Source organism: Pollachius pollachius, assembly GCF_949987615.1.
Source record: "Pollachius pollachius genome assembly, chromosome: 13".
In the NCBI taxonomy this organism is placed as follows: Eukaryota; Metazoa; Chordata; class Actinopteri; order Gadiformes; family Gadidae; genus Pollachius; species Pollachius pollachius.
This window is the reverse complement of record NC_136946.1, coordinates 15087024-15112548: the sequence shown is the minus strand read 5'-3', so window position 1 is coordinate 15112548 and position 25525 is coordinate 15087024. Positions and strand designations below refer to the sequence as shown.

Below are 25525 nucleotides of genomic sequence, written 5' to 3'. Positions count from 1 at the left end.
AGCCGAACCGCTTGATACATCTCAGATTACCAGCGCTGAAGCCCTTTCTGGTCTATGTAGACCATCAGTCACCTACTCAAAACATCTTCTATATCCTCCTGAGTTTGAGAAAGATAACATTTTTCACATTCTATATATGGAAATGGAAAAACTTTAGCTTTTTACAGTGTTCCCTGTCAAAAGAAATACGATTTTTCAGTGAAACACAAACATACAAAGTGACCACTTGTCTTTAATCCTTCCCCCCACCCTCTTTTTTTTTCTCTCACTCCCTCTCACTCCCTCTCTCGACTGATTAATCTACCTCTCTCCCCCATTAGAACCAGAAGCCCGCTCCGTATGTAAAGGAGATGAATGATGCAGCCACTTTCTATACCAACCGGGTACTGAAAGACTACAAGGAAACGTAAATATAACTCATCATAGAATACCATGATGAAGAGTGTGGCGTGACTCAGTTTAAGTATTGTAACTACATGATTTCAGGATTTTTTCCCTGCTAATTTAAATCAACAGCAGTTTGATGTTAGAGTACCCTTTCCTCTCTCACCAACTCACCTGATGCACTCCAAACTTTCTTGTCCATCAAACCATCTCTCTCTCTCTCTCTCTCTCTCTCTCTCTCTCTCTCTCTCTCTCTCTCTGTGACAGTGACAGGAGACACGTGGAGTGGGTGCAGTCATACCTGTCTGTGTGGACAGAGATGCAGGCCTTCATCAGGCAACACCACACTACTGGGGTCACCTGGTGCAGGACTGTGAGGCCACATAGACACGCACACACACTCACACGCATAAAGGATGAGGGCATGCGTGAGCACACACACACATACACGCACAGACGCAGGCATGGACACACACACACACACACACACACACACACACATGCAAACACGTGGGCAAACACACAGAAAGATAGACACATGCACATAGACAGACATACAGACATCCCCCCCACCCACCCAGACATACACACAAGCACAAGAAATTGTTTACATTTAAAGACAGTGGACTATGATATTCACAAACAAGCTGACACATTTATAGTCAAAGAGACACTAGACACGATACACAGAATAGTCTTCTGTACACACAAAGTATACAGTAGGCTTAACACGTAGAACACATAATGTACTGTAGTGTACGCATGTGTGTAGGAGCCAGACCTTATGATACATAGATTGAATACTTGAATTAAAGATGAATCACAAACACACACACATACGTGAAACCACACATACAAATTGATTCATAAAGATGAATCTATACTAAAGTGGATCATTGGTATGTCGTCCCTCTAGGCAGTCTGATCTACTGCTTCTCTTTCTTCTCTCTCTTCTTGCCTTTTTTACCTCAAACACATAGGCTCTCTTCTTAAGATTCCTTGAGTTTTAATTGCTATGTTTTGTTTCCATTTCCTTTTTGTTCACAAACCTTGATATTTTTATCTCGGAACCAACATGAAGTCCCTCTTGTTGCCCCCTTCCATTTTTAGCGATGGAGTGACGCTGTTCCAAAAACATGAATGGATGAACTGCTCCCCAGGGACTTGAGCTGTCCTGTAGTTCTCCACTACGTCTCTCTCTCTCTCTCTCTCTCTCTCTCTCTCTCTCTCTCTCTCTCTCTCTATCACACACTCTCACACACACAAGGCAAAAGACTAGGAACGGCAGAAATCTAAATGCAGTAGATGGGAGACACTTTCCTTTGCTCGGCCAAAAGCAGTTTGCTTTACTGCAGCTAGACGTGATGGATTGAGTCTACTTGTTTTTGGTTTGAGTACCCTACCACACAGACTCACAGCTTGTTCGTCTGCTGTCTATATGACCATATGTAGTGGTATGTTAGGTCAATTAGCTTTGGGGGACAATTCAAAATTGTCCTGTCCTGCCCACTGTTCTTTGGCCCATATATGTCATCAGGAGAGGAGCCCAGACTTAAGGTTGGCATTTCATTTGAATATCCCGAGTCAAGTGAGCAAAGCAAAGCCATGGAGCCATGGAAGCCATGTACACGTTCCAGAACCAGGACGCAGGGAGATCCTTTGTGTTTCACATGCATGACCAACGATTAGGACTGAATACTAAACTGGTGCTCAACAACTGTATGTGTGTTTGTGTGTGTGTGTCTGTGTGTATATATGTGTTTGTGTGTATGTATGCGTGTCTGTGCAAGTGTACGTGAGTGTGTGTGTGTGTGTGTGTCTGTGTCTGTGTGTGTGTGTCTGTGTGTGTGTGTGTGTGTGCGAGCGTGCCTGTGAGTGTGTGCATGTGTGTGTGCGCTGCTCTGTCCACTGAACTCGGGAAACTTGAGACCCTGCAGCATCCCTGAGTGTGTGTCAGCTGTCTGCCGTCGGCCGACAGAGGGGGGGTTTGTGTGACAACAGGCGTGTGTGGCTTCAACAGGTGGTCTGCCAGTGACTTCAATTGAGGGTTTCTTCTCCACAGGCTAAACCCACCAAACAAAAGCAGGCTACACACACACACACACACACACACACACACACACACACACACACACACACACAAGCCGTCAGCTGCTGCAGAGTTTAATGTAACTTATACACATGACATATGGATGTAGTGAAACTCGACTAACACACAAACACACACACACACACACACAAAACACGTACAGACACAATGGCAAATACAGACACACACACACTTTATATCATTGCCTCCACCCCTACAACCCCGCACTTCAACACACACACCAACAAACACGCAAACACAGCATCAGTTGTAATGCACTGGTATGTGCTGAGCGATCTGAAGCAACAGGTTACTGTACAACACATGTGCTGAGCTAAAGGTCAGGGGTCAAGTCGCCTCAGCTGTACACTGAAGTACATTAACTGCCAGTTGGAGTGTGTGTGTGTGTGTGTGTGTGTGAGAGAGAAAGAAAAATGGACAGCTTCTAGCAGCTGGGTGACGCTTGAGACAAAGAAGAGGGAATCAGGGTGTGTGTGTGTGTGTGTGTGTGTGTGCGCGCTTCCCATCACTGTAGTTGTCAATGAGGGACTGTATTCTGATAAAATGACAATGCTTTAATGATATAGATTCATTCACAGAGTGTGGTCAAAACTATCCAAGGGAACTATTAACCATTTTTTAACTGTAGAGGTTGAGTCAGCTTGAATAGGTCAAATCTTTCTCTTTTTGCCGTCTTTTTGCCATTCAGTGCGCAAATTATTTTTCCAACCAGAGACCTTAACTTCACCTTGGAAATCCTCTAACTTTGAGGCTCAAGTCATTCCCTATCCAATACTCCCCCTGCCGTCCAGCGTTGGTATAACACCCGCCCCTTTGGAACCTCTCAATGGTTGATCGCCCAGCGTCCCTTCTCTTATTTCCCCTAATGAAAATGATACAGTGGAGATGGAGCCATGCTTTCTAATCTCGCTAAAACACCCCCTGCCATCCTCTCATCTTACAGGGGCCCGTCGCTCCCCCGTCTCTCCTCGAAGGGGCCCCCAGCACCGCCTGTCCTCCTCCACCCCCCCTGCCGCCGGGCCCTCCTCCGGTCCTCCACGCCGACGGTGCCCAGACCCAGGCGGACGGCGTTGGCGGCCAGACCTCGGCTCTCTTCGCCCAGCTCAACCAGGGCATGGACATCACCAAAGGTGTGTGCCGGCGGTGGTAGACGTAGCAGGAGTACTTCAGGATGAGAGGGGGACCTCGTGCACTGGTTTGTGTCGCTGCGGTGTGTCAACCGTGGTTTTAGTGCCTGCGCATTAACCCGGGAAGGTCGACCTTAGCAGGGACAAGAAAAGGAAGACTCTGTCTACACTGTCCTCAATGCTTGCGTCACGTCCCACAGGTCTGAAGCACGTAGCCGAGGGGAAGAAGACCCATAAGAACCCCGAGCTGCGCTCGCAGGGAAGCCCCAACCACGCGCCCCCCGCCAAGGCCAGCAAACCGGGGTCCACGCCCAGCATGGCCCCCCAGAAGAGGCCGGCGTTACTGGAGCTGGACGGGAAGAAATGGAGGGTGGTACGTCCCGTGTTTACCTTTCCCCGTCCTTCCACTGTGGGAGATAATGAGACAGAAAAAATAAACCTTAGTTTGATTAGCCATTTAATTTGTGTCAATACATATGACTTGTTGTTTTAGGGCATTAAAGCTTAAGGAAAACAAAGTCTGTAAAGTTTATGCATTGGATCGGCTGTGCTGACTCGCAAGCACTACATTCAGCTGTTACTTGCAGCCATTAAATATAGTCTCTGTTTAAGTTACATTTTAAGGGTCTGGGCTTAGTACTAAGGCAAACATCCAACCTGGGTGGTGGGTGATCCCTGACTGTCTTCCCCTCGGCTGCGTCTCTCTAGGAGCACTTTGAGCAGAGACACGACCTGCTGATTGAGGAGACTGAATTGAAGCAGGTGGTCTACATCTTTGACTGCAACAACTCCACCATCCAGGTGAAGGGCAAGATCAACTCCATCATCGTTGGTGAGTGACAGGGAAAACACTAGTCAGCATTACTGTGCATTTGGCACACTGTTTCCTTGTTGCCTTTAATCATGTTTCTGTGTGCCTTTTTGTCTCTACAGACAACTGTAAGAAGCTGGGGCTGGTGTTTGAGAACGCGGTCGGCATCGTGGAGATCATTAACTCTAGATCTGTTCAATTACAGGTGAGCAAAGTACATGAAGATGAATGTGTTTGTTCTGTTGGTCACATTAGGCCCCATTTTGGATGAGGGTACCGTGGAGGAAATAGGTAAAGTTGCGATTATTTCGGAGACGGACTACAATTAATTTGTTCACAAAAATAAATCTGTGTTTTGTTAAGAAGGCTGCTTAGAAACTTTATTAATTTGCACCACCCACAGCCCGGGCCACCATAATGCTTCACCAGAAGAAAGGTATCCATAATAGAATAATATTTTGACAAAAAAAAAATGCTGTCCTGGAATTTACAAAGATTATAGTTTGATAAGCTTGGCCTCGGATTCCAAGGTATCTGTTATGTTGAACATGTGTTATATGGGCTGAGTGCTCAGAGGTTCACAAGCTTGTAACCTGTGATGTGAACCTCATTCCTCAGGTGTTGGGTAACGTGCCCACCGTCTCTATCAACAAGACGGAGGGCTGCCAGGTGTACCTCAGTAAAGACTCCATCAACTGTGACATCGTCAGTGCCAAGAGCTCAGCGATGAACATCCTAGTACCGGTCGGAGAGGATGACTTTGTAAGTATAATATATGATATAATAACTGCAGTTATGCGAGTACTTTTGCTAATACTGCTAATGCTTAAAAATATTATTATTTAATAGCTGTATTCAGTACATTTGGATTAAGAATCCGTTAAACAGTTATGCTAATGTGGGCGACTATTACAATATGCAAGTACAAAAAAAGGCCTTGACACGAAAGCAGACTGGATGTACAAATGAGGGGACACAATTGTGCCTTTGGTTATGTCTGTGTAGCAACGTGTGTTGCTACACAGCGCCTATGTGGCTGCCACCCTCCACCTCGGTGTCTTTACTGGGCTCTTTCAGAACAAGGACACAGGCCGGGATGTTGTCTGTTGTAAAGCTATTTCAAACAAACGTTTTAAAAGTGAGCTCTCTTGTTAAATGTTCCCAATAGCTAACCCGTGTGTGTACGTGTGTGTTATCCTCCAGAGAGAGTTCCCCGTCCCAGAGCAGTTCAAGACCGTGTGGGACGGCTCCAGGCTGGTGACAGAGCCCACCGAGATAGCTGGCTGATAGCATCGACTGCTTCCTTATCTTCCATTACTAATTACAACCATGTATGCCCCTCCACCCCCACAAGCTACCCTTTTTTTAGCTGGCAAAGTAAATGTTAGACACTCAAAAGACCCATTTCTAAATATGTTTTTGTAGTCCAACTCTATTTGTGGGTTCTTATTTTCACCCTGAATCGCATAACTTCTACACAGCAATGGCATTGCATATTGCATTATTATTTTTGGCATTCTTTCAGCAGGAATAAAAGGGATTGCTAGTTAAACGTTTCAATTTGTTTTTTAGTTAAGTACATTTATATTCTTGACATTTGTGTGCCATAGCACAAAGGCATTTATATACGTCTTCTCAAAATGTTTTTTTATATCCATATATAACCTAAGCAGACTGCTCTACCTTGTAGTCACATGGTTCTGTCATTTATTCTCAGCAACTCTGCACTGGCACATTACCGTATACGCTTTAATGTTTTAAATGCCCAATTAAACACAGCCAAGTAGCCTATTAAAGCAATATATGGTATCACTAGCTACATTCAGTATTAAAGTATGAGTATAACATACAAATTTCGTTAAATGACTAATCATCCCAATATATGTGCACCATTTGTATTATCTTTATGACAATTTTGAAAAGATATGATGCAGCGTTATATTATCATTGGATGCTAATGATTTGACTCAAATGAAGGAGAAAAATATGTAGAAAGAACAGTACAGAAGTAGCGTAAGCCATATTTTTCAACACCTGTATAACATATTTCTGTGAGAATTATGAGTCGACATAACCAGTGGGTCTGTCTGTGGCTTCACATGTTGGCCAATGAATGTTGGGATGGTCCATGTTAGTTTGTCTGGTAATATCAGTGCAGTTCAGTCGGCCTGCCTATGGGCTTCAGGAGTCGACCTATGAATGTTTGGATGGTTTATGTAAGTTTGTCTGGTAACATCAGTGCAGTTGCACACTTGGGCCATGCAACCATTCAGTGCTTTATACAACTTTTAATCAAGCATCAATAATCATGTAATTGTAATCTTTTTTCAAATAAATTTGAATTCACCTTTGTCACAGCTTGATATTTTATGATAAAAAAATTGCAACATAGGGTAAGATAAGTGTAACCTTACCCTATACAGATTTCATACTATAAGAGTTGAGGCCGAACAAACAAGAATTAAAAAAACATCTACTGACAAGAGGAATGCAGACAAGACAAGAATGATCTCATACATTGGTGCTTGTAATAATAACACTCGTGAATCACAATGATTCACGCAGATTTTTAATCATCTATATGTGGATACAAAATAAGGGGATAATAATTAAGCAACAAATAACTGTATGAGAGCGACTTTGACCCTTTGTCAGATCCATTGTTGAATGAGGACACACCCAGGTACTGGACCAACAGCTCCTTCAGCAAGATAAAACATCAGTAGTCGAACAAGAGGGGGTTAGTTTGACACTACAATAAAGCACTCTGAACCTAAACAAATTCAACATTTGCAAAGTTAGCTTTGCAAATGTTGACACATAAGCTTTTCATGATCATCGTATCAAGTACTACTCACAACAGTTACGTCCAATAGAGGACGAAGAAGACTGAACAGAGAAAATACACAAAACTCTTTGACCATGGAATACCATGAGAAAGTGACGTTTGTCGTAAGTGAAAATCAGAAATTGAGCACCTAATGTTTGATGACCATATTTCCCTGAGAATCTTGAGTGAAGAGCATCTCTCCCTCCTCCTCATACGCCTCATATTTCTGAGCTCCAGCCCTCTGCTCCCATGCGAGGCCCAGGTTGGTGTGATCCTTAAGGGGGTTCCTGGAGGCCCTTGGACCACGGTGGGCTATGACCCGGAGGCCTTCAGAGTCCTGGGTGAACAGCAGATCTATAGCGTTCCCATGGAGGCTATGGGGCAGGGGGTCTTGCACCCAGTAGTTGTTACTGAGAGAGTCTTTTGGTGTCATGGAGGCTCGCTCTGGAAAAATGTCATGTTCTTCCGCCTTTGCCCGGACCTGATCTGTTCCGCAATGCTTCAAAGGGTTTGATTTTGGCTCTGTCCATTTATCAAGAGGTTTAAGTGTTTTTGAGACCTGGTGTTCGTATTGAGGTTGTGAACATGTCAAACGGTATTGGTCATTCTCATTGATCTGAGACGCGTTTGTGTGCTCGAAAGGCTTTTGAGTGGATGTTCGACCTGCTGACCCCAGAGCATCTCCAAAGCCACTTTCACTTTTAGTCAAGCTTTCAAGGATATCCGCCCCTGTGTCCCTGCAACGCCCTGGTGTGGGCCGCTCCTCGCTGCACATGGCAAAGTCACTCTGGGAAACGGGAGGAATGAAATCTGGTATTTTGTTTTCGATGCGGTTGATTAGTTTCTGGATGTTTTGGGAACTACAGAAGTGACTCAATGGCTTCTGACTAAGTTCAGCTGTGTGAGGGTCAACCCCAACTCTGTAGACTGAAAAGGTTTCAGGGTGCAGCTTCAACCTTTTCGGTTGGCTAAGCAGCTCTTCTGCTTCCTGTTCTCGGCACTGATTGTCCCATGGCAGGGTGCTGTTGTACTCATGCCGAGCCGTGTCTTTAGGATCAGTCTTTTGACCACTTTGACCCATCCACTGGGGTCCAGGACCTATCCTGTCTACATCAGTGCAGAAAGCCTTGACCTGGAACTTGACGTCGGGTATCCGGTCAACCACTTCATGTTTTCTCTTCGTCCCCGGAGCTCCCGTGGTGGAAATGCTGGATTCCCGATTGGGTATAGAGGTAGAAGTTTGATAAATGTGTGGATCTTCAGATGCAGACATCTTCTTGAGAACTGTAAAAATAGAAAAAAAAATATTAATAAATACTCTCCCACACACACACACACACACACACACACATAGATAGAGAGGAGAGATGTATCAATAAAAATAGTACAGTCAGTCAGTATTTCATGTATGTAGCTCGTTCAATGCTGATCTTACTGTAGTTTTTCACAATAAAACACAACTAATACCACGCAAGATGTATTTTTATGCTCAATAAGATTGACCACTGACCTCTGCGTTGGGCAGTAAAGAAGGATGATATTGAACTCTGTTTGACATTTGGCATTTCGATTTTGGTTTGGGTGAAGTTTAGCGCCACGGCCAAACTGTATCTATCCCCTCCAGCCAAAGGGTTCAGCAGGTTAGAAATGGGCCGGAATCGCTGCTTCTGAAATACAAAGATAGTTTGATAGCAAAAAACAGCAGGTAAGACAGAATGAGTGATCAAATCAAGGGATGAATAGAATGGATTAGATGGAATATTTCGATTTACTTTTTTCACTTTTGATTTCAGTTCCACAGGGTCCAACCAAACACCACACTGCTCCTGGGGAGCGGGCCTGGATCTCTTCATGGTGGAGGCTAGAAAGACTATCTTACAAAATAAAAGCCTTATTATTAATACAGAGATCACAACACAGCACATTCACTGAACATATCAATATTTCTTGAATTAATAGCATGCTCTATGCCACAATACGAGAAGAAAGCATCTTTTCATACACGAAATTTACCTGACATAAATACAGATTTAGCGCAAGTTCAAAGGAACTGAAATGTTATTGGTCAGTACAACGGCTTACCAGTAAATACCACGGCCGATTCAAATAGACTCTATGTATTAGCAAATTTCAGTGAATATATGATCTGAAGCTGAGGACTTTGGTGTCTGACACACCGCGTAACAGGTTGGGTTCATCTGCTACACAGCCAAACAAGGCATTTGATACAACCAGACGGTGAGGAAAAACCCTAAAAATAGCTTCGGCATACATAAATGGCATGGTCGTTTAATAAAGCCTAACCCAGTGACCTCCAGCCTTACGGAGTATAATGTTTTAGATAGGCCACTGAATGTATTATAAGTTTATTTATAACCTACCTCTTTGTCAAAAAATGGGTTTCAATCTGAACTGCATTTGAGTCTCGCGCCACAACCTTTCGTTCAACACGAGAGTGCACAAAAATGTGCCCAAATCTAGCAAACATGCACAACACAAAGGAAAACATCTATGGATTATATCAAATCAGTATCGATCTCTGAAGACTTCGAAATTTCATTTTCAACTTAAAAATATATAATATTGCTTTGTTTTAAGTGAGGGACTGAACGGACACCTGTGTGTTTATGTGATGGGGTCCTCACAAGGAGGCGTGTTTACCTTGACGTCACAGCAATTTGCCAAGGAAGGTTGGTGAACTACTTCGATTTCTTTTAATATTTATTTGTATGTAACATCAAATGAACGATTTTAACACCTCACGGATATTGCCCAAACACTGATCTATTGATTCCAACGTTTCATATCAACGGGTATTTACAACAAATGACGAGGAATCATAAATGATCAAGGAAGTGCTAACGTGCTAGAAGCTACAACAAGAAAGCAACAACGACTTCATTACATTTATTCAAATGACGTCTGTAACATTTGTTGGCGACTTGCTTAATTAATGCATTTTATTTTGGTATTTAATGGCATAGCTAGGAAAGCAATAGAAACGACGGAATTAGAATTGACCAGAACCTTATTATGGTGTTACAGCTAGCCTATGCTAAGGAATTCAATTCACTTTATGTAGACGGCTAACTTCAGTACGTTAGCGATCAGTGATTATTTTACCATAACCAACGATGTATTTTGTTTATTATTTCATATACTATATACGTCATATACTATTTGTCAATGCTGACATTTCTCGAATCTATTTTTTCATTTGTATTTATTTTTCTCAGATCCTTTTGGTTATAGAAGGGTTACTATCATGTTTCATGGAATTCCAGTTACGGGAGGGATCGGAGGAGGTAAGCAAACAAACCGATGGTAAACAAATGTTTCAGACAAAAAAATGACATTCAATCAATTCATTATGAATGTGTACATTCATGGGGTTTTTTTACAGGCCAAGCAAACAAACCTGAATTGTATGAGGTAAATCGAATTAGTATACAGACTACTTTTTATTCATGATTTTAAAGTCGACATTTTTTTTTAATCAACCCCTTCAAGATATTCATTAAGATATTTCCATGTCTTTTTTAGGAAGTAAAGTTGTACAAAAATGCGAGAGAACGTGAAAAGTAAGTCCATTACACATGCCTAGTGCCAATCATGTAATTCTCCTTGTTTTGTTAAATGAATATTAAGTAAAACCATTTCTTTGTTTGCAGGTATGACAACATGGCCGAGCTGTTTGCTGTGGTCAAGACCCTTCAGGCACTAGAGAAAGCCTATATCCAGGACTGTGTCACACCAAATGAGTGAGTTAAGGTTTCTCTGTGTGAGTGATAATAGCAAATAGAGAAAAGTGAGTGTGTTGTCCCTAATATCCATTATCAATGGCTTCCAGGTACACTGCTTTCTGCTCCAGACTTCTGGTTCAGTATAAGGCTGCCTTCAAACAGGTCCAGGGCTCTGACGTAGGCTCCATCGATGACTTCTGCAGAAAGTACAGAGTAGGTGTATAATTTAGATGGGCAAATGCTCCATCTTACATCCTATCGTTAATTTATCCTCAACAGGCTATGTGTTGAACTATGTGTACGGGGTGTATTTCCAAATTATGATTCTTTCTAAAATCAACATCTAATTCACTCAATGTATCATCAATGTCTCTGTGTTAAATGTCTATGCTTACTTGTCTTTTTATTATGGTCCACTAGCTTGACTGCCCCCTAGCCATGGAGAGAATAAAGGAGGACCGACCAATCACCATCAAGGACGACATGGGCAACCTGAACCGTTGCATTGCAGATATTGTTTCTGTATGTCTCCTCACACACACACACACACACACACACACACACACACACACACACACACACACACACACACACACACACACACACACACACACACACACACACACACATCACATCACATCACATCACATCACATCACATTAAAGCTCTATGATATATAACCCTATGCCCTTCGCCAAGGTAATGCCTGCTAATGGCAGTAGTACACTTATAAATGAGAAGGCATATGTGGTCCTGCAGACATTCCATGACCCAAACCTTGAGGTTTAGCACCAGGTCCTGTCGATCCCCTCTTCGTAAACAGAGCTTTTCATGAAGGAATATTTACCCTCTGTCTTATAATGGTCTTGTCTTCATTAATTTCATCCTCCAGCTCTTCATCACTGTGATGGACAAGCTGAGACTGGAGATCAGAGCGATGGATGAGGTAGGATCCTCAAATGTTTGTAAACGAATGGCATGTCGCAAGCGCTTCACTTCGTTTCTTTGATTGGTTTCTTGATGAGTTAATGTTCCCTTTCCAGATCCAACCAGACCTGAGAGAGCTCATGGAAACTATGAACAGAATGAGTAACATGCCTCCAGAATCTGAGGCAAAAGAGAAAGTCAGCCTTTGGTAAGTCACAATGTGCCCGGTTTGGGCCCCATTTAATCTGAAATCAAGATTGATTTATTTCAGTTGGGCATGGTAATGTAGTGTCTAGGGTGTTTGACTCCCAGGTCAAAGGTACTTGGGTCGATTCCCAATGTGATCAGCGTCCATACCGTAATTTGTATCTATATTTATATATAGGAGTTACAAAGTATAATGCCTACTGAATTTGCACATATCAGCTGCTATGGGGGGTAATCATTTGAACCGAATGGTTGTAATTGGAAAGCAAGCTAAATGTTCTTTAGATCTACATGGACACTGAAACTGGCTATCCACGATTCCCATCGGTTTTCAATCACCGATGCCAAAGATAATAGTTAGCGAGCAGGCGACCGATGGCCGATATATAATAACGATATCATTATGTGTTTTTTGCTGAACTTAAACCCTGCAGATATTGCACTTAGCTTTCCCTGGGGATGACTCAGTGATCTCTTTTTATTTGAGATTTATTTGTGGAATTTTAGATTTTTAACGGCTTAAGACTAAATCAAGGAATAATTCTGGTGAACCAAACCCCATCAGGTATGTTTGTCATAGTCCCCATGGTCACTATTCAAGGTCGTAGGTTATCGCGGAGATATGGCCTATTTAAGAGTTGCTATCATAACCGCCTTCTTAATGTATAGTAAACCACTAAATTCATAGTCCTATAATTTTGTTTGTAGCCGTCATCTCGATAGCAGGCGAGACTAGCAGCCAATGCTTACTTGCACTGCGGTACGTGAATTTAGGTTGCTTTTGATAACTTAAAGGTGTGCAGTTTTATTTCAACCTTTTCATTTTTATTACCATCTTTCTCAGAAAAAGTGATAGCCGGCTATCAAACAGGGAAATGATTTCAAAACCAACGTCTCCAAAACATGGATATATTAAAGAACGGTCAAAATACACACAGAGATCAATTCATCATCCATTCACTGCCATATATTGCACAATAGGGTGCAACTGAATTACAGTTGAATCATCTACTAAGTACATAGGATATTTAGATTAGAGGATGGAGCATAAGCTTGGGTTCACCAGGCTATATGAGTTTGAGCACTGCACTACTACTACTACTACTACTTCTTATTTTCAGTTCCTCATATTCATATCATAACCGGCAAAGAACTGAAATAATTGCTATGATTTTTTTTCCGTCTAGTTTTCTCTCTTTAGTGTCATTTATTCCTTACATGCATGGTGTAAAAGGACCTCAACCTTGTTTTCTCTGAGTCTAGGGAATATGAGGTTTAGGCTTGAATCCATACGTCTTCTACCTGGTGCGATTCAAATTGGAAAATGCCGCATATTCACGTCGCGACTTTTGTAATTAGTTGATGCAATTTCTTAATATGCGTTTTTGCATCTCCTGCCTGTTGTAAAAGGACCTTAATAGTGGCCTGTGGGAGTGTGTGTGGATGATGGCTGGTTTAAGCAGCCTAACCTGGCCAAGTCGGACTGGACTCTTGGGCTGCACACCTGTTGCACGTCCGGTAATCAGTGTCCACAGGTTAAACCAGCCATCTCCGCACGCACTCTAAAAGGCTTACTGTAACTTTCACAATAAACCAGATTCAACATCACCACCCTGTTTCTTAAGGAGCCCAGACAAGTCCCCTAGGTGGTATGTGGCAGCCACCTAGGTGCTGTGTAGCATGGACCTTGTTACACTGCAGCCTCACCCAGCCCCAGAGTCCAATCAGACTCGGCCAGGTGAGGCTGCTTAAACCAGCCGTCCTCAACACAAACTCCCACATGGCTAATTAAATGTATAGAGCTCTGAATGCTCTGAATTTAAGTATCTGTGACCTCTGTGGCTGTGAGCAGAATTGGCACGTTTCCCACTGTTCCACAGCACCCACCACTGACCTTTGCCTGTATAAAGTCTATATTGGAGAATGGCTTCCCAAGGGACAAAACTAACATTGTTCCACCGCAGCCACACTGACCAGGCTGCAGATGTGTCTGCGTACAAGTTTAGCCTGAGTGCAGGCATCCAACGATACTGATGATCTAAAAATGCCCACTGGACACAAGTCCAAGGTGACATCACATGAGTTAAATTTGGCACATAATATACGATGCAACCCCTTTTTTTTTTTGAGAGAGGACTTGAAACAGTTCACAATTAAAATGCAGATTCTATGCTTTAACTATATTTTAAATAAAAACATGTGTCTGACAAGCAACTAATCATAATCCATAATCCAGAATTGTAGCAAACTCATTGGTCAGGTTTATTGGCAAAGCAACAACCTTGAAAAGCTTTCATAGGTTGACCATTCATAGTTTTATCTCTGCTTGCAAATTTGCTTTCCTGGCCATTGGAGCCGATTGTTCTTTCTGACCTCTCTCTCACCCCCTCGCTCTCTCTCCTTCTCCGCTCTAGGTTGACCACCCTGAGCAGTATGTCTGCGTCCGACGAGCTGGACGACTCCCAGGTCCGCCAGATGCTCTTCGACCTGGAGTCGGCCTACAACGCCTTCAACCGCTTCCTCCACTCCTCCTAGAGCCTTCGGCGTCCCACGTATCTCACCGACTCCCTCCTGACTCCCAATCCCCCCCCCCCAACCCAGTTGTTGAAGGGGGTGTGTCATCCATGTCCATACAGGGGCTTGATTTGGTGAAATTACAACCTAATCTGTTACTTTGCCTCTTGTCTGCCCTATGTAGCGTTGAAATGCAACTGACCTTTCAAGGTCAAGGGATTTGGTCAAAATCTATTCAAACACAGCCTCCATGCCTTGCCTACTTGGTCCGACCTCTGACCTTTTGGCTAGCGATTAGAGCGATATTGCATAGCCAGCCCTTGTCCCTGGATATTAGTGATGATGACGCCATCTGTATGGCTTTTTACCCCGTCTTTGATACAACGGTTATGTCTTGACTTTATATTGTGATATGGGGTTTATTTTATACAATTTGTAGTGGAATACAAACCTAAGGTATAGTGGATATAAACTGTGCTAGGTGGGACTGAGTGTAAACCAAAATATTAATTTGATTCCAAAAGAAGAATACAATATAATGCATTGCAAAACAAACCCGGTTTGCATCATCAGTTACATACAAACACACAGGAGTTAACAAATGATGCAAACAAGGTTGGTTTTAAATCACTTTGCAATGCATTATATTATTACGTGTCAGGGTCTGAAAAAGGTTTTATATAATTTATCACTTGGATATAGATATTGGTAATAGGTTGAAGATCTTCAGAGTTTACATTAATCCACAGATAATCATATTTACCCTTATTTGAAAACATGATCAATGTTTTCCTCCTCACTCTTTCTGTAGAGATAAAACTATATAGTACCCTTTTAGCTTATGTATCCTAACCAGCTCATTTAGTTAGGATTTAGCAACACAAGACTGCAGAGAGGGAAATATCCTATCATTTTGCTATCCAAGTCCTCTGCAACATTTAGGGAGAGCATATTTATTGAGGCTTTAATTGTAAATAATAGTTTTGAATTTAATTGAAAGCATGTAACACTTTTTTAGAAATAAAACAATCAATAATATTGGACTTGTTATTGTTCTTTATGTGGTGGTCTGTGATATTATATTTGTCATATTTGAGATTGTATTGTTCAGATGTCATTGCGGGTAGGGTAAAATGCAACATCTTATAACCCTTTATATATTTATATCTATGTATATATATATAGATTTAACATTTAGGGCACTTAGCAGACACTTTTATCTAAAGCGACTTACAACAAGTACATATATATCAATGTATGTATATATAGATATAGATAGAGATGTCTATATAGCTTATATTTATATTGTATATACTGTATATATACATGCATATATAATTTGGGTAATTGTATGCAAATATGAGTAATGTGAGTGTGAGTAATGAGTGACGGCTCGTTGGACTTGACTCTTCCTTTAAGAAGGGGCGTGACAGTCAGCTGCATAGTTGTCGCCAGGACGACAAAGAATCACAAAACGCTCCGTTAATTCGACTTTCAGTATCCAGCGGTTACCAGGAGCAGAATATCCAAACCCTCAGTGAGGCTCACACTTACTACTGCAGCTCTAATGTATTGCTCATTTTCAGATGCAATATTGGGGTTAATTCTGGTCATCTAAGGGCAATGTAACTTGGCTTCGATCGCTCGATACTGGCTGGTGATTCAGGACCTGACGCGACAGCAGCTACTCTGGAGTCAACAGCGGACCTGATGTCGGTGCACGGTGGCCAATTCAAACCCATCTGGAATCAATGACGGGACACCACTCTGTTATTCAGTGTGGTAACTTGACAAACATGGGAATTCACTTCTGACAGCTAGCTAATGCTGCATCAACATCCTACAGTCAAGTTGCGATCACTTGTCATCTGCTCTAAGGAAAAACCACAGTTTTGATTATATTTTTTAGGGGATAATGCGAGAAGTTAATGCATGAGCATTTTCTTTTTTAAACTAAATCCATCCTCAAACCGCTCAAAATGAGCAATAAAGGTGCAGAAATTACCATATCGGAGGTGGAGGAACATATTTCCCTGAAATATGAAATCAAAAGGAGGCTTGGAAAAGGGGTAAGTGAAATATAACTTTTACTTGGCATTATAATTAATAATAATTGGTGACTATAATACATTTTACTTTAAAAAGCCCTGTCAATAGTAAAACAAACTGCCCTTAACAGACGGATGATTAAATGAACAGAATCGGCTTAAGTTACATTGAGTCAGTGACATAATATACTCCATAATGTATGAACCATGAATATTATTATTTATCATTATAATGCCCAGGTACACTCTCAATCTTATGTCAAATTCCTTACTCTAGATTTGTGTTGCACTGTGATCGCAGTCTCAAGCCCAGTGTTATGTTTAGGAAGTATGTTTCTCCCACTTGTTGTGTAATAAACCATTACATGTTTTCCGTGAGCAGTCCACAGAGACACAGAAGTCACCCACTGGCTTTGTGTCAACAATTGTTGGGCTGATAATCAGGTGTTCGCCCGCACCTGTCACGTCATGTGGACTTGCTAACAAGCCTCACCTGAAGCAGCACTCTTGTGAGAGGTCATGCAAGAACATAATCAGACCTGTTTGCTGCTGGAGGCAATGTAACTGGTCTTACTTAGTGTGTGTGTTCTACACAGGCTTAACATGAACCGATTAGGAAGGATTCATTGTTTGAATTTGTAAAAAAAAAATAAAAAAAAAGACTACTCTCTAATTGGTGCTGGAGCCTGCCCCAGCATGTAAGGGAGGAATAGGTTTCTATTTCTCGAAAAGTAGCATGGGTTGAGACGAGCATAGTAACAGGCATGACTGAATGAATGGGATTTGTAGATATTCTAACTATGCATAACTTGTTGCCATGGTAATGATAAACAATCAAAGGTTTTTTTTGTGAGCATAAATACTTCCCAGTTAACAAACCAAAGGCCTGTTAGATATGCAGCACCTACAGTACATATATACAGTAAGCTGTAAAACAACACATTTAAAGAATGACCAAACACTCACCATTCAAACAAGCAGAGTGACGTGTGACCCATCCTTATTGTAAATCCCACGCTAATATTGGAGCCAAGGTTTCCTAACTGCTCCCTATAATTCATGCTGACATGGGACATTACTTATTAATAACAGTGTATTCTATTTGAAAGATGCATTTATTATAACACGCTTACAATCCTGTGTGCACATAGGCTTATGTTATTAGCACGTGTTGTTCCCTGGTGGATTTCAAACTCAATGAAAACACCTATTCACCCTCTCCAACACAGGCCTACGGCATCGTGTGGAAGGCTGTAGACAGACAGACTGGGGAGGTTGTTGCTGTGAAGAAGATATTTGACGCCTTCAGAAACAGAACGGACGCCCAGGTGTTCTTACCTGTTATTTTTTGTGATACAGTTAGACTGAAACTTCCCATATTGTTGTTGTTCGTGTGCGTGCGTGTTTGCGTGCGTGCCTGTGTGTGTGTGTGTGTATAAAGGGACAATTAACAGATGTTTTAGATATGGCATGTCCCTAACCTACGTAGCACCCTCTTACGTCATCATGTCTCTATCTCTAAAGGTGCTTGCACACTTCCCCAACCAGCACGGCCAGCCTTCTGTAGCTGGGCGGTTCTTTGTTGGGACTGTGTGCAAGCGCCTTTATGTCGTGGCCAGCTGTGCCAAACCTGTCTGCCTCCATTCCTCAATTCAAACAGAAGTGAACTGTGGCGATGAGGCTTGTTTTCCTAGCTCTACGTTGGCCAGAGCAGAGAGTTGGGTGGTACTATTTTCTGAGCTGATAAAGCCTGGCTTCTGTGTTTACCGTTGTGTACTGTCTCAACCCTAGTGTGGTCAAACATGAACTAACCGAACGATGTAGACATGCGTGTGAATTGTAGTCTTTTTAACAGTCTCTTCACACAATTACTATGCACGACTTTTGTATTGAAGCAATATAACCATAACCCTATTAAGATAAATATGCTAGGCTTACAATAATGTGTAATAGTGTGTAAATATGTTATAGCAGACAGATTACTTTTATGTTTCTGATGATATTCAACAATGTTTATCATGCTTTTTTTGTAGCGTACATTCAGAGAAATCATGTTCCTCCAGGTAAGAAAAATAGAAGAGAATCTTGAATGATGGATGAAATGTTTATAAAAAGACTTGCATGAACTCAATCAAATCAAAAGTCCAACATCAGTTGTGTGTAATTGTACATATGTTTAGTTGGTAACTGTCATCTCTGTCTCTCTCTCTCTCATTGTAACTCTATTACACACACACACACACACACACACACACACACACACACACACACACACACACACACACACACACACACACTCACACTACTTTGCCCTCCGCCTGTTCAGTATCCAACATCTATGTCACCAAGATTTATTTTATAACCCAACAACATATAAGCATTACGCAACTAATCCTAAAACATTCCCTTTTGTCTACTAAACCTTTGTACCCTCATAAGGGTCAAATTAACTGTGTGTGTGTGTGTGTGTATGTGTGTGTGGGTGTGTGTGTTCAAGCACTAAGCCATAATATTTCTGGTTTGCAGGAGTTTGGGGACCACGCAAACATCATCAAGCTCATCAATGTCATCCGAGCACAGAACGACAAGGACATCTACCTAATCTTCGAGCACATGGGTGGGTTTATTTCCCTCAAAGTCAAGAGATATTTGTATTTTGTGTTACTATTATGAATGACAGCCAGAAGAGTTTGTGTACGAATGAATGAGTCAGTGCCTTTTTGTGAAAACATTTTTATATTTGAGTCGGCTTATTCGTTACACAAACTTTATACTGAACGACTTAACGTCCCCATAACAGCTGATACCCCTGAAAAAGGAACCAAAATTGACTATTTGCAGGGAAAACACACTTGGTTGAGGATGCAGCCTTATCTGACAGTCTATGGTGCCAAATGCTGACTCGCAGCATTTCAAACTTTCGCCCTGCAATGCAATTTACCTCGTTGGGGCACAACAACCACCAGGTTGGATTCCAGCCCTTTCTCTGCTCTTCTCTGGTATTCAGGCTTTAGCATACTTTTGGCCAATTAATGGCCATGGATCACCTTTGGTAATCAAACCAAACTCCAGTCAGTCAGTACATTCATAGTCAAAGTATGTTTTTTGTTATGGTTCCAGAAAAAGGAAACAGCTAGGTTTCTTCTCACTTTGCTATACTGACTATGAAACATTGACATGACTGGTTTGTTTTCAACTAGACACTGATCTACATGCAGTGATAAAGAAAGGAAGCCTATTGAAGGATGTCCATAAGCGCTACGTCATGTATCAGCTCCTCAAAGCCACCAAATACCTCCACTCAGGAAACGTCATCCACAGGGACCAGAAGGTACGCTGCTCAAATGAAATGGAGTTATGCGTAAACATTAACTCCTACTTTGCGTTATAGGTAAGAAAATCATGTAGGTCATATCATCCAGCTCAGCTTGAGTAAATTGCAACCATTTGGATTAGCAGATGGAGCCTCTAAGAGCTCTACAGTTTTAGTGACATTAAAACTCTGCAGTCGTGGAGTTCAGCCAATCGGTGGAAGCGCTGCTGACTTGGCTTCGCAAGTTGGCTCGAGAACCTTGCATTCATTCTTTCATGCATTCAGTGTGTTTATTCTGTCGCCATTACTCTTTCTTACCAGGAGACCTTTGAATTAGTTTGTACCTTATTTGAAAAGCAAGACCTATACCAGTTCATATCCCGCGGCTTCACTTTTGGATGGTCAAATCAATTAAAGTATTGTGCCTTGTGTCTCTGTGCCCAACAGCCCTCCAACATTTTGCTGGACACCGACTGTTCGGTGAAGCTGTGTGACTTTGGACTGGCCAGGTCGCTGTGCCAGATGATGCAGGAGGATGCTGGGAACCCGGCCCTGACTGAATACGTGGCGACGCGCTGGTACCGAGCTCCTGAGATCCTGCTGGGATCCTCACGGTGCTGAGAACCTCTCTGATATCCCTTTTGAAGAATTCTCCCTGCTCATGCACACCTACTGTTGGAGATTGAAGAACATGTTGTATGCGTCCAACAATAATACATAATGATCCTCATTTTGTTGACTTTTTCTCGAAGGCAACTTAAACTGAAATTGTCATTTGGAGCAGGCATTAAACATCATGCCTATTGGTACACTGAAGATCGGGGATCGAACCCAGCCCCTTTTGTTCTTGGGGCAAAACACACAAGACAACTACGCTATCCTGACCCGAAGTCCTATGACGGTTGATCAGTCCTTTTTGATGCAGACTTGAGCAAGGTGTGTTAGATGGATAGAAACAGTGTTAATCGCTGTGTTCCTGTCTTAGGTACACCAAAGGGATCGACATGTGGAGCATAGGCTGTATCCTGGGGGAGATGCTGCTTGGGAAGGCTCTGTTCCCCGGCACGTCCTCCATCAACCAGATAGAGAAGATCCTCAGTGCCATTGCTCATCCTAGCCCAGAGGGTACACAATTTGCTTTGCATTTGTGAATAATCCAAACATTGATCTGATTATAAGTAGTTGATTTGGTTTCTCAGTTGACTGGTACAATGATATTTCCCTTCCAGACATTCAATCCATTAAGTCTGAGTATGGTGCCAGTGTCATCCAGAGAATGCTGCTAAAGTGAGAAGTTCAATTATATTATGCATATATATATTTACATGTGTGTGTGTGTGTGTAGCACTGTAAATGAACATTAGTAAATGCATTAGTTAATGTTATATAATAAGCATTATTATATATAATAAGCACGGTTTGTTAATGCTTATATCTGCATGAATTCGTGTTCACTGATGGTTAATTAATGTACCCTAATTGCGTTAACTAGTGTTAACATACATATTATAATTTTTTTTTACCATATCAACATTGTATTATAGTGCGTTTTCCCTTCTTTTGTTCAGTAAAAACTTTTGTTAATTAATGTCTTCTAAATCCTAAAATGTGTCCCTTCTCTGGCCTCCTTGTTTGCTCCTCCAGGCCCCAGGTGCCTTTGGAAGAGCTCCTCCAGCCCGCTGTTTCCCCCGACGCCCTGGATCTCGTCAAACGCCTGCTGGTGTTCAACCCAGACAAGAGGCTCACTGCCGAGCAGGCCCTTGAACACCCCTATGTGGCCAGGTAACAGAAGCTGGTGGGAAGAGTTGGTACCCAGCCTAGCTTTCTGTGTGTGCAGACAGTTGCTTCCCAGTAGCTATATAGCTATACCTCAGCATTATAAAAAGCAAAGATCGTTCTTTTGCCAGTAAGATAATGTTTATTGACAGTAGTATTGCTGTATCTCAACATACTGCATGCCGCTGTAATATTACAGTAATGTACTAGCAGCAAAATGATGAGGCTTGTACCGTTGGACCGTTGGAGTCTTTGCTATGACATATCGCTTAGCTTCTACCAGAAGTAATCCAGATATGTAAGAAGCAGCTAGCCTCTAGCCATATAAACGGCAAAAAAAACAGGAAAAAAAAAATATATATACAGTATAGAGAGAGTGACAGAGAGAGAGAGAAAAAGCTAATATGAACATTTAAAAAGTGGAATAGAGTCTATACGTGAACATTTTAAGAAGTAGTACCAAATGTATGGAGAATAAGAAAGAAAGAAAATCAAATAAAGCCAGAGCATAGCAATAGTTGAGCGATGCTTGCAGCCCTCGCCTAAATTAAATATTAGCTAACCCTTATCTCGCCGTATGAGTTTAATCGAATGGGCACCAATGTTTTTTTCCTAAGACTGTAAATTTTGACATTGGCCGATAAAAAGCTTGAACGATTCCCACGACTCCCACAATGAGCTGTGTTTTACAGCATTGTACTATAAACCTAAATACAGTAGATTACTGTTAGAATTCTGCTGTAAATTTACATCAGAGTGTTACAGTGTAGGTGATGAAGAATAACCTATTTTTAGGAGACTTCGGCCAGCAAAATATTTGATTTCATTTTGGAGCATGATCATGGGAAGATACAGCCAGCAAATTTACCAAGGATGCATTCAGTGAGACAATGGGTGAACAAGATTCTTATAGGGAAACCTTTGCATTGCGGGTAGTTAATAAAATGGTAACAAAGGTGAGTGGGAGTGACCAACGTGGAGAGTTTAGGATTGGTCATGGCTGATATCAGCCATGGCAGGCGAGGCCAAGTTAAACTGCAATACACTATGTGTGAAACGGATATGTGTCTGCAAGTCTGCAAGCAAGGCTGCAAGACAGTTAAAGGAATCAACACAACATAGAAGTCAGTCGATTAGCATGGCCTTAGTATCAGACTTCGTCGCTACAATGGCAATGCAAACGCCATCTATCTTATCTTCGATAGAGGAAGGGAGGTATCTCTAGGTCAAGGTTAATACAATATAATACCCTTATTTTCACTTCTCTTCTCCTCACACTATAAATGTCATTCAAGGTTTTTTGTGATTAAGTTATTATTTTCCCGAGTTCCTGAAACGTTGTTTTCTTAAAAGTTGTTTTCTCTTTCTGGAAGGTTCCATAACCCGCTCAAGGAGCCGGCGCTGGGCTATAGTGTGGTGCTGTCGGTGGGGGACGACACGCAATTATCTGTGGTCCAATATCGCAACAAGCTGTACGAGGTATGCACCACACTGCAGATGCTCATGAGACATTGCATGGAGATGTGGTGTTACCACAGTAAGACCCATACAAGGGCAGATGTTACATCCACTTATGTGTTGTGTTTGAAATCGTTGCCATGTTCCTTTTTTGCAAATGTCACAACCCTTGGCAACCCTCTTTTGAAAAGCTACTCTTTTGCTTTGCAATAAAAGATGATTTTGGAGAGAAGGACCACTCGCTGGCTTCCCAAACCGACCCAGCCAAAGCAGATAGAGAGCACCAGCTCGCGCACAGCAGGATCGGGGGCCGGCTCAGCCCTGGGCGCCACTGTCGCTGGGGTCAAAGACAACCCCACTGAAACAAACCCAGCGGCCGAGGAGAAGGGAGAAAAGGAGCCGGTCACCATCGATGGAGAGGGACACAGCGACCCGGAGGAGAAAAGTCTAGACGGGAATGGGGACGGTGCGGGCGATGTGCCGGCCGAATCCGAAGTCCCCAAAACCAGAGCGGCACATGCAGCCCTCCGGCAGACGGCCAAGCAGACGAGTCCAACATCTGCCCAGGAGACGAGGCAGCTTACATACAACCCCATCACGCATGCGCCTAGTACGTATGAATCCAAATAAGCATGCATGTGCGTTTATGATGCATGCCAGCCTGTATCTTTTGAGTACTTAGTATCAGTAAAACAATATAATTGATAGCTTTAATGCATATAACATAGTGACGCCTTCTGAGCCCCTTTTGCCTGATTGGTTGTTCCTGGCTCAGATGGTTTTGTAAAGAGTCCAGGAGGCCCTCCCCACTTCTACGGCTCCCCAGGGGCCACCGGCAGGAGGCCTTCACACCAGCCCGGCTCTGACAGCGCCGCCTCGGCGGAGAGCCCCAACGCCATCACAGTAAGCAACGGCATCGTTTGGGTCTTCATTCATGTTATCTATCCTTCCTTCAATTTGAATCACCTCTCTAATCACCTTCTGATAACCATAATTCCGAAGCCCAAACGCTCCTCTATACATAATCGTCCCTTTTTAAACCAAATGGTTTCCCTGTGTCTGTTCTATGTCTTTGCTCTCGCCCCAGATGACCGAGCTGGACCTCCACCAGGGTGGGCCCGCGGCGGTGGTCCACACGCGCTCCTTCTCCCTGGCCCTGACCCAGGCGCAGAACAACCCTCTGGTCCGCCGGGAGGAGCCCCCCTCCGCCCACTCAGGGTTATGTGTCACCACGGCGCGACTGGTCCGTTAACCTCTGGACTGTGTGTTCTTAATATTCGGAAACTGCAGTCCTCTGTGAAACCAGCAATCTTTTATAATATCACCGATCAGTCGCTGATCAGTTTTTTTTGCGTGCTGTTTATCGTCTTTAATGAATACCAGAAAAACAATTTTCTTTAGTTCTTCGCTTCTTTTTTTAAAATTTAAATAAACGTAGACTTGTCCTTCTTCAAATGATTACTTTGTTTCCACGTGTTCCCTCCAGAACCAGCGTTCCCAGGCTCGGGAGGCCCGGCCCGCCCATCGGTTCAGCAAGAAGGTCTTCCAGACCACCTCCAATGTGTCGGGCGCCGGAGACCCCCGGGCCAAGCTGGGCAGCTATTCTCAGGCGTACGGCACCATCAACAAGACCCAGCTGGACAACCTGTTACGGAGCCATCCTTAAGGAACGCGTCCACCCAAAGCAGACTGCTGCCAGAAGTACCCAGAACCCATTTACCATGGGGGGGGGGGCACTTATGCAACGTTTCATCATTCACACAAGTGACCTGATCTAACTCTGTAATAAGTAAATTAAAGAGAGAGAATATTATATTTTAATGCTAGACCCCTGGACATATTTCTGTGCAAAAGCCTGGTGAGCTGTAGTTTACGTAGAATGCAACGCGTTTTGTGGCCTTGTGCTGGCGTATTCGTGAAATCAGTGTCATTTTGTAAGACTTTGAAAATATTTTGTTTAAAAAAATATCTATCATAGATGAGTGTCTATGTTCTCCAAAAATATCATTATGCACATTTTCTAGTTTAATTTATATTATTTGGAATTAAAAGAACGTTTTAATAAATACTATTTTGGTAGTTCATGAAGATGTTACATATACAGTGCACACTGTAAGGTGCACATGCACACTTTATTTTAATAAACCAATCAAACTTATTCCATGTCAATATTTTATAAATGATTGCATATACACGAGTATTGTGCCTTTTTATTGATATTGATATTATAAATATAATTTTCTTTAAATAAATGAGCTCTTTAAGAGTAAGTCTGCC

At 42.4% G+C, this 25525-nt stretch overlaps 4 protein-coding genes across 6 annotated transcripts in view; 3 read left to right on the top strand and 1 right to left on the bottom strand.

The window, feature by feature from the left end:
• cap2 (cyclase associated actin cytoskeleton regulatory protein 2) overlaps positions 1-6724 on the top strand; it is an 18910-nt gene extending 12186 nt beyond the window's left edge. Inside the window, exons 6-13 of the mRNA XM_079748797.1 lie at positions 321-406; positions 652-757; positions 3438-3624; positions 3822-3994; positions 4330-4453; positions 4555-4637; positions 5051-5194; positions 5636-6724. Coding sequence (XP_079604923.1) covers positions 321-406; positions 652-757; positions 3438-3624; positions 3822-3994; positions 4330-4453; positions 4555-4637; positions 5051-5194; positions 5636-5719 — 987 coding nt within the window. The 3' untranslated portion in view covers positions 5720-6724. The remainder of the gene's footprint in view (positions 1-320; positions 407-651; positions 758-3437; positions 3625-3821; positions 3995-4329; positions 4454-4554; positions 4638-5050; positions 5195-5635) is intronic.
• A 566-nt stretch (positions 6725-7290) lies between these two features.
• On the bottom strand, positions 7291-9125 carry aunip (aurora kinase A and ninein interacting protein). The gene is made up of 3 exons (XM_079749387.1): positions 9035-9125; positions 8773-8929; positions 7291-7784 (listed from the first exon to the last, which is right to left on the bottom strand). Exons 1-3 carry the CDS (start codon positions 9113-9115, stop codon positions 7411-7413), a joined length of 612 nt encoding a protein of 203 aa, XP_079605513.1. The 5' UTR covers positions 9116-9125; the 3' UTR covers positions 7291-7410.
• Positions 9126-9895: 770 nt separating this feature from the next.
• vps28 (VPS28 subunit of ESCRT-I) lies at positions 9896-14799 on the top strand. 2 transcript variants are annotated; one of them, XM_079748946.1, is made up of 10 exons: positions 9896-9952; positions 10499-10567; positions 10666-10694; positions 10806-10843; positions 10934-11023; positions 11113-11218; positions 11426-11527; positions 11898-11951; positions 12049-12140; positions 14554-14799. In XM_079748946.1, the coding sequence occupies exons 2-10, from the start codon at positions 10528-10530 to the stop codon at positions 14672-14674; spliced, it is 672 nt and encodes a 223-aa protein (XP_079605072.1). In that variant the 5' UTR covers positions 9896-9952; positions 10499-10527; the 3' UTR covers positions 14675-14799. The 2 variants fall into 2 exon arrangements, with proteins under 2 accessions (XP_079605072.1, XP_079605073.1); XM_079748947.1 differs by lacking the exon at positions 9896-9952 and adding an exon at positions 10027-10075.
• A 1315-nt stretch (positions 14800-16114) lies between these two features.
• mapk15 (mitogen-activated protein kinase 15) lies at positions 16115-25525 on the top strand. 2 transcript variants are annotated; one of them, XM_079749580.1, is made up of 14 exons: positions 16115-16722; positions 17931-18029; positions 18735-18764; positions 19228-19318; positions 19902-20032; positions 20462-20628; positions 21000-21139; positions 21244-21301; positions 21659-21796; positions 23164-23269; positions 23465-23858; positions 24024-24151; positions 24336-24491; positions 24735-25525. In XM_079749580.1, exons 1-14 carry the CDS (start codon positions 16633-16635, stop codon positions 24912-24914), a joined length of 1908 nt encoding a protein of 635 aa, XP_079605706.1. In that variant the 5' UTR covers positions 16115-16632; the 3' UTR covers positions 24915-25525. The 2 variants fall into 2 exon arrangements, with proteins under 2 accessions (XP_079605706.1, XP_079605707.1); XM_079749581.1 differs by adding an exon at positions 19543-19667 and having other exon boundaries at positions 16674-16722; positions 17931-18764.

What these genes read in the sequence shown, in the direction of transcription:
- vps28 (XM_079748946.1), top strand. Translation starts at nt 10,528, where the DNA reads ATGTTTCATGGAATTCCAGTTACGGGAGGGATCGGAGGAG. An exon ending in TACGGGAGGGATCGGAGGAG is followed by an intron (nt 10,568 to 10,665) that starts GTAAGCAAACAA and finishes GTTTTTTTACAG; the next exon opens with GCCAAGCAAACAAACCTGAA. An exon ending in AGATCAGAGCGATGGATGAG is followed by an intron (nt 11,952 to 12,048) that starts GTAGGATCCTCA and finishes TTCCCTTTCCAG; the next exon opens with ATCCAACCAGACCTGAGAGA.
- mapk15 (XM_079749580.1), top strand. Translation starts at nt 16,633, where the DNA reads ATGAGCAATAAAGGTGCAGAAATTACCATATCGGAGGTGGAGGAACAT. An exon ending in ATCCAGAGAATGCTGCTAAA is followed by an intron (nt 21,302 to 21,658) that starts GTGAGAAGTTCA and finishes TTGCTCCTCCAG; the next exon opens with GCCCCAGGTGCCTTTGGAAG. An exon ending in GAACACCCCTATGTGGCCAG is followed by an intron (nt 21,797 to 23,163) that starts GTAACAGAAGCT and finishes TCTTTCTGGAAG; the next exon opens with GTTCCATAACCCGCTCAAGG.
- aunip (XM_079749387.1), bottom strand. Translation starts at nt 9,115, where the DNA reads ATGAAGAGATCCAGGCCCGCTCCCCAGGAGCAGTGTGGTGTTTGGTTG. An exon ending in TGAAATCAAAAGTGAAAAAA is followed by an intron (nt 8,930 to 9,034) that starts GTAAATCGAAAT and finishes TTTGTATTTCAG; the next exon opens with AAGCAGCGATTCCGGCCCAT. An exon ending in CTTTACTGCCCAACGCAGAG is followed by an intron (nt 7,785 to 8,772) that starts GTCAGTGGTCAA and finishes ATAAATGGACAG; the next exon opens with AGCCAAAATCAAACCCTTTG.